This window comes from Ochlerotatus camptorhynchus, unplaced genomic scaffold (assembly GCF_037179485.1).
Source record: "Ochlerotatus camptorhynchus isolate MF236.1 unplaced genomic scaffold, CSIRO-AGI_Acam_v1.1 ptg000149l, whole genome shotgun sequence".
In the NCBI taxonomy this organism is placed as follows: domain Eukaryota; kingdom Metazoa; phylum Arthropoda; class Insecta; order Diptera; family Culicidae; genus Ochlerotatus; species Ochlerotatus camptorhynchus.
This window is the reverse complement of record NW_027040639.1, coordinates 1166593-1178856: the sequence shown is the minus strand read 5'-3', so window position 1 is coordinate 1178856 and position 12264 is coordinate 1166593. Positions and strand designations below refer to the sequence as shown.

The window sequence follows — 12264 nt, the reverse complement described above, 5'->3', positions numbered from 1 at the left end:
TGCGTTCTGGTTCGGTGGATCCACGGGTAAAATTCAGCAGCTTATCTCGACATTCTGATGGGCTCGATTTCAACCACTCGGAGCAGGTTCCTCCGAACCGCCAGGGGCTGATTGATGCTGATCACTCGTCTTTTGTTTCGACGTTGGATAACGTCTTTCGGCAACATACGGGGGTACAAAACAGTCATTTTGGATGCGTTACGAAAAATTAAAAGATTTTGAACGATAATAACTCAACCGTCTCTCGATAGATTTACGAGATAATGGCATCAATCGATTGGAAATATTTCTAGCAATTTGCTGAATGTTTCAAAACTATTGATTTCATTCTGTAAACTATTGAAAAATGGTTAAAAGTAAACCATTGTCTAAAGATGGTGAAAATCGATTGATTTTTTATATTCTTATACTTTCTCCAACCGAGACATCAGATGCGAGTATCTGACACCTCTGATATTTTCTGTTCTACTATATAAGCGTCCAACAAGGTCGCCCGTTCCATCATTGTCTATCCGATCGTCGACCCAGCAGCAGAGCAGCAGAGCAGCAGTACCAGAGCAGCGGAAGCAGAGCAGCGGAAGCAGAGCAACGGCAGCAGAGCAGCGGCAGCAGAGCCTGGGGGCGAAAGGGCAACTCCGCCGAGTGCGTTGGTGCCAGTGCTCCGGTATACTGGGCCGCCGTCATGGAATGCCCAGCTGCTGCAGTTCTCAGTCGGTCGTATTCACCGTCTGCTCCGCAAGGGCAACTACGCCGAGCGCGTTGGAAAAATGGCACTTTTCAGGGCCACAACATTATCAAGAAAGAGTTTAACGTACGTATGCGAGTATCTGACACCTCTGATATTTTCTGTTCTACTATATAAGCGTCCAACAAGGTCGCCCGTTCCATCATTGTCAACAACATCAGCCCAACAAAACGGCCCTTTTCAGGGCCACCAAACTTTCGCAAAAGAGTTATTAAGGAATATTCCTAAAATATAATATACACAATTAAGTACAACACATAATAGACGTTATCCAACGCCAACCCTGCGGTCGTATCTAGTATACAACCCTTCAAACTTTTTTTTTTCATAATTTTCAAACTCCCGAAAGTAAACATTTTCAGGCCACGAATTGCTTGAAAGCGCAACATCCTTCAGAGCTTTGCTCACGCCTACCTTGAATGTTATACCATTGACAGACATACAAAGCAGTACCGTTGTACTCCTTTAATCAAGTACCTTAAAAGGTACAATTTGAGGTACTAGCTTAAAGAAGTACAACGGTAGTACAACAGTGTACTTCGTATGTCTGTACAAGGTATTACGAAACTCAAACTTGATTCGCTATGAAAGTTTGACAGATAAAATGAGGGGTTAGTGGATTTTCCTATGTTTCGAGGGGTGAATCGATTAGCTTGGGACCGAAGAGAGTACCAGAGCTGAGCCAAAAGTTGAGCACGTTTCTTCGGGACCTACTAGTCTTAGAGTTACCCGAGGAGTTACCTCTATGGTATTAAGTCCTAAGTAATATCGATCGATTTTGTTCATTAACTTGGGTAAGAACCGTTTCTTGTGGTGTTTGTTGTAGAAGAAGCTAGATAATAGATTCTTTCATCGATCTGTGTGCAGAAAATAGCTGTGAAATGTCTTAACACTCCGACCACAATGCCTCCGGTAAAATGTGTAACGGCAAACTTGCAATGTTTAAAAAATCATAGCCCAGCCATTTATTGACGAATTTCTAATCTATTGGCGCCAGTTGAAACTACATACTTAAAAGATTTTTTTCTTCTTTCCTTTATTTAACCTTGGTCTCTGTTCCGCAATCTAGTGCCAATCACCGACCGGACATCGATTACCATCCATTGACGGGCAATCGAATGTGCAAGGAAGGCAGCTTCCACTCCTGCGTAGAATATCGCACCCATTCAACCCACACATGGGTCGGGACCAACGGCTTTACTTCCCTTCCGAAGGAATACGTGACCAGAGATTTTTATGCCTCAGAAAAATCCCACCGACCTCGGCTGGGATTGAACCCAGACCCATTGGGGTGAGAAAGCAGTCACGCTTACTTTTTACGGCACCGGCAAAAGATTTTTTTCGGGATCAATATATATAAAATATATCGATTAATAATTAGCAATGATCTTACAAACATAGCCAATTTTCCGTTACACATTTCACCTGAGGCAACGTGTTCGGAGTGTTAACATGGTCGTTAGGATGCAAAAAAAGTCGACGTAGGAAATCTGTCAATGTTACTTAGGACCTAATTTTCATCTTGAAATCTGTAAATTTCAGACATGGCTTGCTTCTCCACAGCAAACAACAAGTCGTAGTTCGAGCTCAGTGCATCCACAAAAATCTTAATATTTTGACTTGTGAAATTGCGAAGTGTAATGTGAAAAAGACGTTTCAAGGAATCACCTTAAAGTGACGCGAGAGATTCCCCGTAAAAGCTATCTATTTCGGAACAAATACGATTCTAAAGTGGTAGTGTGACAGAGATAATTTTACTGTTAACCCAATTACCGTTATCAGCAATATTTGAAGAAAATGCAGCCCGTTATCGTTATTACCCCTATTGCCAAAGGAGTAGTTTAGCTTTTAAATGCATCGGAAACACTAGCGTGCACAGTACGATCATAGATGGAACTAGGAGGGGGCCATGGCCCTTAAAACATCGATAGTATGGGGGGATCGATTAAATGTCTTCACTTCTACATTTGAATATTACGGGTGGCGAAATGTTACACTCTTTCAGATTTTTTAAACTAAGTTTTTACTGACGTTCAAGAACCTTCTTAGAAATAAATGAAAATACGTATAGAAGCTATGACTTACGAGATTTATTTCAGGGAACTTCGTGGATTGTTGGGAAACTTTTTAAAAATTTAGGGAATGTTATATTACTTCAAGAAACATCATCTTCAGAAATTTTATAGCACCTTAGAATACTTTTAAGACCTTCAGCAACTGCGTTGAAGTTGTGGAGAATTTCCAGAATGGCAACAAATTTTATAGGAGTTCAGTTATTTTTGTAAAAGGTCAGCGAACCAGTGCTGCGTGCTGTCAACAATATCAATTGTCTTAAGATATTGGTTAGACTGATGCAAAATTTGAAATTTTCGCTCCACAGTGCTCAAACAGTTCCAAATTGGGCCCTGATTAGCCTCCCAAAATTTGAACTAATTTAGTGAGAAACTGACTTGTCACAAACCATTTGAAGTTTATATGGGAATTACTATGGAGAAACCATAATTTCGGTTCATATTTATCTCAAAATTAGCCAGTTCACTCTCGTTTAGAAAATGATAGCTGAGCTTGCTGACAATTTTCTCAGCTACAACTTGGTTGAAGATTACTTTTCGATCAAATATAAGGAAATAAAATTATTAATGATTCAAGTCCCTGATGTCTTATGATTATGCTCATTCAACTGTTCAGCAGGCAACATTGGTGTTTATGGTGCGTACACTTCAGTACATTCAGCTTACTCACCGGGTGAGTCGATCGCAATGAGCTGGATTACCGAGGTGAAGCAATCACTCACACAACCACTGTACGATACACGCAAGTATACGCAAGTAGTGACGTCACTACTTGCGTTTACGTTGATTTTTTGGTTTACTAATACAACCCAATTTCACGATCTGCGCCACCTCTCTCTGTACCTCATTGAGTCGATCGTACTCACTTTCGTCCGATGTATCGAGTTGTCAAAAACTGAGTAAACGAGAAATGTCAAACTAAGTAAAAGCCACTCAGTCAGCAAAATCCTGGACTTACAAAAAATGTAAACCATGTTGGAGGAAACTTCCTAAGAAAAATTACCCAAAACCGGCTGAAATGCCTTCAGGTAAGAATAAATTGCTTAGGGAAACGGTGTTGAAGCATTTTCTGCTCCGGTAGAATGAATCCGGAGCAGGAAATTTCCATTTCCTTAAATAAAAATCAAAACAAAAACACTCCCTGCAACTGAAAATATCGCTGAGTGGATTTGACTCAGTCTATATGAGAACGTAGTTTACTCAAAATTGAGTCAACATAAGGCTACACAATTTTGAGTAGCCCTACTTGCCACTGAGATGAGTACATTCGACTCAATTTTGAGTTGACCAGAATAAGCGTGTAGAATAGAGAACAAAAATCATGGCTACTATGTCACACGTCACACTTGTAAGCTGCGGCTTACCTGCCAGCCTATAGCTGGCCCGATTTTACCCCGGCGGGGCGGCCTCGAGCAAGGGTACTTCCCCCAAAGACGTTCGGATTTGGGTGGGACAAAACAACAAAAAGTAAATCAATTTTAGACGTCTATTCGCTACTTATCTTCTCCTCCTCGCTGTTGGTGCTGCTGTTCGGTGGGGCCCTTCGACGACAATATAACGGCGGTTCTGCTGCTACAAAGCACGGACTGTGCTGAGCGGTTTGCTTCTTCGGCTGTCCTTGACACTTAGCGGGGGGGATGAGCGGGGCTCGTCTGTTGGAACCCCCCCGGCGACGTTGGTGACGAATCACCGGATTGCCTACTCGCCGTAGGCAACCCCGGCAGACACCGCGGTGTTTCTGCCCAGGCAAACTCACCTGTAGTACTGCCTGCTTCGTCCTGCTTGACGATTAACTGCGGTGGCGAGACTGGCTCTATTGGCTGAGCCACCGCAGTCAGGACGGCGAGTGTCTACCGGATCCTTTGTGGTTAGCCGGGGAAGCGATTAGCTCCTTAGCACTTAGCTTCCCACAATGGCGATCCGACACTCTGTTGCACTCACAACTTTCACGGCCACGGAGCCGACTTTCACTCGCGGTGCACAACAAATCCTCCGGACTGGCACTCGCGTCGCGGCTGGGCAAACCTTTCCCAGTTAAAGTCGTTTTTCTCGGGACTAACGGAAAAAGCGTCTCCGAAGAAAAAACCCGCGTAGACTTCACCGTGGCTCGAATTGTTCTCCTTTTTTTCACAACGTCACAACACCCAAACAAAACCGCCATCGCTCCTGCAACCGCGCTCGACTGTTATGTTCATTATGTTTTTCGCCTTCATCTGCAGCGGGAGGAGAATCAGAACCTAACTTTATTTGAGACGCGATACATTAATAAACGATAATTTTTTTCCTATCTAGCTAAACTAACAACATAAAAAACCGAATAAAATCTACAAAGAAAATAACAAATTAAAATATTTACATATCAGGTAGTGGTGAGTATGTTGCCGAGCGTGTGACCAAAACAAAAACAAATTATAACAGACAAGACACACGCTCATGGCAAACACGGCAAAAGGGTGGTTTATAATTGTCACCCTGGACGAGGGTTACACACTGCAGAATAAAGTCAAGACCAACAATTGAAATGGCCTTAACTCAATTTTGTAAACAAACCTTGTGAGGCCATTTTCTCGTGAACCGAAGTCCGCAAAGGCAAACCAACATAATGAACAGGTAGGGGAAATTCTCATCTACCCGATTGTGGTTTAGGTTTGCGAATGAAAATTCCGGTTCGCGAGAAAATGGCCTTACAAGGTTTGTTTACAAAATGGAGTTAATGCCATTTCAATTGTTGGTCTTGAAGTGTTGCCCACAATACAGTTGCTTAATCTTGCCATAAGATTATCAATCTCTTAAACAATTAATAACTATTTAATTTGACGTTTGGCTGAAAAGCGATTTTCTGCAAAGTTGTAGCTGATAAAAATTCCCATAAGGATAACAATAGAATTTGTTAACAGTACAGTATGTAAAAAGGCTAGGAGACAATGAACAAAAAGTTTTGCTTTCCCATAGTAATTTCCATATAAACTTCAAATGGTTTGTGCCAAGTTAGATTCTTATCAAATGAGTTTATGCTTTTGGAGGCTAATCAGGACCCGATTTGAAACCGTTTGAACACTGTGGAACGAAAATTCCAAATTTTGCATTAGTCTAATATTGGTCTAGCACTGAATTTCACTTCCGACACTGATATCCGTAGTAAGCATGATATCAGGTGGAGCGGTTTTTACATTACTATCCATATGAATATCACTAGGAAAAAGTTGAAAATCTTTCTTTTATCTCAATAAATCAACTTTTTTGTATAACCGTTGCATTGTTTTAATATAACAGACGAGTTTTCTAAAGACCGGTTCTCGATTAGCTGGCGTATTTAAGACAAAATTGCGACAGAAATTTGAATATCACTGGTCCCGTTACGATGTAAATGTCATGTGCGAACTGACATTGAGGCAAATAATATTGATATTCTAACTGTGTGAACTGATACTGATATCAGTTGGCTAGTGAAATTCAGCAGTTTGTAGGTATTGATATATTTTTTGTATGGAAAATGTGGTTCGAATGAAAACAAGAATATGGGTGAAATTAAATACAGCCTAAATGTATACCTCCAGAAATAATAACGTACGGATAGCACCTGCATGTATGCAACCTACATAACATCAAGCATAACAAATAAAAATGCTATTTTGAACTTAAATTATTTCCTCAGGGATATGCATTTACTTTCATATGATGTTTACTGTATCACCAAGAAAGTTCATCAGTCTAACGAATGCACTGAAATAGAATGTATATTTATCATCAATGAGAAGTGAAAATCGATCATTTCCTAAGGGGATGCGTATTACCTCACGTTCCCCTACCTCACGATATGATCGCTTATCAGCCCGGCTGGGGAATTCATCGAACGAATTTGATGTAATCACGGCCTTATCGGCAGCAGCAGTTCCCGACGAGCGAGTCGGGACGACCAACGTGCAGCAGGTATTCGATATCAGCTCTGACATTACATAGATACCTCTAGCTGTCAATCAGGGAACATCCTACAGACAGACACAGCACCGATGCTTCATTGCCTGTAAATAATTTAAAATTGATTGACTGCCAAGTGTTATTGCTATATTGCGCCGGTGTGGATTAAGCTTCTAACAAACAACCTCGATTATCCTTTTGGTACGCATGCGGTCGTCGTCGGCGGCGGCCCGGAACGATTGCCCCGTTTTGTTGACAGTGTTTCCGTTATCAGTTTGTAATCAATTAAAATTACTGTTTGATTTATTTGGTGAAACGATTAGAGCGCCCATTGTTTGCAGGAACTAACGATCTGTTGAATGGTTTCTGCAACAAGTTGTGAAAGATGTGCTTGACAATCGATATCGGAAAGTGTTATCGAAACAACGTGATACAGTAATGGTTGCTGCTGCAAGAAAAAGATTTTCCCCATTGATATTGTTGATAATGGTGCTAAATGTGGTGGCAAGTAGCCATGTTGTGAAGCCTGGTGTTAATACAAATGGATACAACAGTACAGTTTCTAATGGATCGACTACAACGGCGTACTCTGAACCAGAAAGCTTGTCCCGTTCAACAATCCAAAGCATTAGTCCAAAGGATACTGCGATATCAGGAGCTAAGCCAGGTAACAATTAAATGTTTAACTAAATGTTGTAGGGTGACCTCTTGGTGATCTGACCGTTTTTAATCTGATCACTTTTTTAGTTTGAAACCGGCTAATCTGCACGCCGTTCAACTTTTAGTCCTTTTTATTTTAAAACTCAAACAACCACTTGATGTCAAACTGATGTATGCGGGTTCATTGCGTTCATTCGTGACGTCAGCGTGCAGCATACTATTGACGAGTGCACGGATGGATTTGAGTTCACTCACTCGACAAAAAGTGACACAACAGCGGGGCCATGTTTATTAAAAATGAACACATGAATAATGCTCGCGTAACATTTGAAACGGGCCTACCAACTTTTGTACACAAAACTTGTTAAGCCTTTTACGCGCGAACCGAATACTCCCACGCAGACTAACAGCACCATCGGGTTGGGGAAATTCTCCCCTTCCCGATAGTGCTCTTGGTTTACGTGGACGTACTTCGGTTCTCAGGAAAAGGACCTAGCAAATTATTTACAAAAGTTGATATGCCCTTTTTAAATGTTACACGAGCATTATTCATGTGTTCATTTTTAGTAAACAGGGCCCCGCTGTTGTGTCATTTTTTTTAAGTAGATGAACAAAAGTTCACCCGTGCACTCGTCTATAGAAAGATATGAAACGGAACGCAGACAGCAAATAAAGTTACCAGACACTCGCTTTTCTGATGGTCGTAGGGTTATTAGAAGTTCAAATTAAAAATCAACCCCGTTAATATGCAAAAACTGTCGTTGAGATTAACGGGAGGTCCACGGTACTTGATCCCCGTAGGCCTTTGTTCAGCTCATGCGAGTTTGTGTGAAAGTGCAGTGAGAATCCAAACTCATTTGGACAGATCGAATTTTAAAAATTTTGAGGTTAGTCCGAGGAAAATACTAAACAACTTTACACGGTGATAGACTCCCGTTAGTGAGCGTGCGTTAAGGCGATACGATCCAGCGTCCACAAATCATAGGCACTTGCACTGCCACTTCGAGTTTTCTAGGGAGTTAATCTTGGGCACTATTGTGATTTCAGGCATTACATTGCGGAAAAGAGTTTTGTTATTGTATGTTTTGCGATAGCAGATAATTGACCCCTGGAAAATGTGAAGTGGCACCAGAGCTTTTGGATTGATAATCGACACGTTATAGTTACGTGAAAAATCAGTATCTCTTTTTGCTTTGCCGTCAATTTTACATGACCCATTTAAAATCTACTCAATATGCTTTTTTTGTGTAGGGGTGCCTTGAATTCCGAGAAATCAACGACAGAAGTCATTGTTTACAAAGGCTGTTACGCCCTAATTCCTGCTCTAACTAGATATGAGGGGAAATTCTTTTAGAAGAGGCTACATTTTTTATTGAAGTTTACGTGATTTGCCCATACCCAGATTCTAATGTACGAAATGAAGAATACATTTTATTTAAATCGTGCCAGAATTAACATCATTATGAACCACTATGAGCTGTACTGAAAAAATCACGTAACTTCTACGTGATAATCCAGTGACGTTGAAGCTCACTCAAATGAGTGCTCCCATATGAGAATCACGTAACGTTTACGTGAAACGTGCGATGGAAAAAAAAAATCTATATTTGATTTCACGTAGCATTAACGTGAACATTATTTTGAGTTAGGGTTATTTCGAGGAAATTGAAGACAACATATCAAGAAGACTGGAAACTTTCTCTTTTTTCCATACGCCGTTTATAAGTCAGGCACAATCGCGTCACCTGCCGCTCAAAGATAAATGCTCCGAGCGAATTTGGCAGCAAAGATTATAACCGAGGAAGAGAGGTTTGTATATTTGCTCATTTATCTATGCACTGAAAACGAACCTAACTCAGAGAGTGAGTCCCTTTCACTCCTTCCACTTTCTCTCATTCGTATGGAGACATTTCTAAAAGCGTAGGTCACTCAGCGCATGAGTAACCTACGCTTTTAGACATTTCTCCATACGAATGAGTAAACATGACTCACTCTCTGCGTAAGATTCGTTTTCAGTGTGCGATGCTTCCACCTTCACTCGATTGCAGCGCTATTGTGCACCGAAAATAGTTTTCATGTAGCTACCATTGGAAACGCACATGATTTTCATACAAAATCAAACTTAATGGAATTCATCTGAGTTTCACATAACATTTATGCGATCACGTTCATTTTATATGATTTTTAATATAAATTTTTCCGGCCTCATAACATTCATGTGACTTTGTGGTGGGATTTGCAGCTATGTGGTTGCAGGAAAGCTATGTGAAATTCACATGGATTTCATACATTATATATGTGATAAATTTTTTGAGTGTATGCTTGAAATCTGGCAAAGTTGCCAGTCTTCTTTACATGAAGTCTTCGGGAAAATGGTATACACGGCGAATGAGAACGACTCAAATTTGAGTTTAGTTCACTAGTGCAGGAACTCAGTGATGAGTAAATTTGCCTCATGTTTTTCCAGATTTTTCCAGGATTTTCCAGGGAAAAATTCCCGAATTTGAGAAACGTGAGACATTTTTACTCAAATTTTACTGATCGCTGAGCTCCTGCACTTTTGGCGATTATGAGTGAACTAATCTCAAATTTGAGTCGTTCTCATTCGCCGTGTAGATATAGAGTTCTCTACCACCGTTAGTATTAGTGAGCAGTTTAACTAATCCATGCATTTTACTGGTTGAAAATAAAAAACAAACCGCTGTCAAGTCGAACACTTTGGCAGCTGATTTCGTGGTTGAAAATAATAAACAAATCGATTTTACACGGCTACACTAGCTTGGTTGTATGCTCTAACATTGTAACGAAATAAATAATATAATGAATGAAAAAATCTGCAATTCAGGATAGCGCCAATTAGATGACAACTAGGGTTAAAACCTGGCACACTTATCCTTCGGAAAAATTATTGAAAAAATGTGATTACTTAGAAAATGGTTCTTTCGGGTTTTCTTTGCAATTTTTCTCCATCGTGAAAATTTTCATGGAAAACATATTTGAAATTATATTTTTATGAATTTATGAGATAATTTCACTTCATTATAAGACACTTTTTTTTCCTTTGATTTGTTTTCCGTTGATTCCGACCCATCAACTCATGGACCAGGGACCAACGGCTTTACTTCCTTTCCGAAGGAAGGCGTGTTCAGGGATTTTATGCCTCAGAAAATCCGGCGGCGTCGACTGGGATTGAACCCAAGCTTTTTGAGGTGAGAGGCAATCACGATTGGCACTACACCACCGGTGCCACTATAAAACAATATGTGACAAAAGCGGATGCATTACTAACTTTAATCAAACCAGAAGTAACCGAGAACATTGGGATTGAACCCCGAACAACCGAGATGAGAGGCTTAGTAACCCTAAACCACAGATGCTTTGGGAAAATGGATGACTAAATCATGTTGCTTGCACTCCTGGGGTCAGGCATGGGAAACCATTTGCATTCATTTCATACATTCATTTACATTCATTTGCCTCTAACTTTTTTCATCAACAGCATTCCGCAAAATGATGTATATAACTTTTGTAGGGTTTTTTATTAGCTACAAGTTTTGGCCATAACTCAAATCTGTATCTCTTTTGCATCACGAACTAGAGCGAGCAGAACTTGTTACTGTTTTTCAGTGAATGTAAAATACATTCACTGAAAAACAGTAGTGGCTTCTGTTCGCTCTGCTTCGTCATGCATAAGAGATACGGATTTGACTTGTTAACAAAAGTTATAGCTAATGACAAAACCTACAAAAACTTTATATATCATTTTGCGAAATGCTGTTGAAAAAAAGAGTTAGAGGCAAATGAATGTAAATGAGTGCACGAAATGAATGCAAATGATTTTCCATGCCTGCCTGGGGTAAAGTTAAGTGCCATAACTACCTTAAAAAAGCGTTGTTTAAAATTGTCCATTGTTAATCACATATTTTAACACACTTTTATGTGGATAGACATAAATTAAACGTGATCATGTATACGATTGACATTATGATCATTTCCAAATGAACTCCTAATAGTTACATTGCATTTACTTATTTTGAGATTTATGGTCAAATGTATTTTTTGGCCCAAACTCACCCATAAGGAATTTCAATGGTCCAGTTTTTATAGACTTTTAGTAAAATGAGATTTTGATTTAAATCAACCATCTCTTCAACAGTCGTAAATATATTATTGATGAATACAGGCTTAACACTAATTTCCTCGCTAAAATGTGAATTTCATAAGGAACGGAACTTAAAATTGTGTGTTTTTGGCCCAATTTACCCTCCAACTTACGGTACTATCTTCTTTTTTGCGCGTTCATCAAGTGCACCAGCGCGCGTCTGTTGGAAGTTTAATAATTTGCGAGTCACGACTGCGTGTATTATTTGTAATTAACGTCTCCCCCAAAAATATTAACTATTAAAACAAAACTAAAATCTGACTGCATTGACACCCTCTTGTGTGCAATATATAATTTCAAATATTTTTTTTGGTGAATTTCTACTGATGTTTATTCCTTAAATTCATAAATTCACTAATAAGCTAAAGCTATACAAATATGCCAATAAAGATCATGTGTCAAATAATTTGTGCATGCATAACATAATTATAATCTGTTGCGTTTGGCTTTTTAATACTAGCAATCTTTAGTAAAATAAATTTAACGTACTTTAATAAAACGGTAAAGTTTTCATTTGATTCACATGATCAAAATATTAGGATAGTACTGTACGATTCTTGTTGTCAATTATACCAGTACCAGCAATGCCAGATTGAAAGAAAAATATTAAATCCTAGTACACAACTAACCTTGGATTAAAAACTGCTAAAGCCACTATGTACTGATGAGCATACACATGTTGCATGTCAAAGTAACATGACAACATT

General features: G+C 39.6%; 1 protein-coding gene across 1 annotated transcript in view; it reads left to right on the top strand.

The window, feature by feature from the left end:
• The window catches only part of LOC135701065 (phosphatidylinositol phosphatase PTPRQ-like), a 68362-nt gene that overhangs the window by 26411 nt on the left and 29687 nt on the right, over nucleotides 1–12264 (top strand). Inside the window, exon 2 of the mRNA XM_065221772.1 lies at nucleotides 7059–7402. Within this exon, the coding sequence (XP_065077844.1) occupies nucleotides 7174–7402 (229 nt within the window). The 5' untranslated portion in view covers nucleotides 7059–7173. The remainder of the gene's footprint in view (nucleotides 1–7058; nucleotides 7403–12264) is intronic.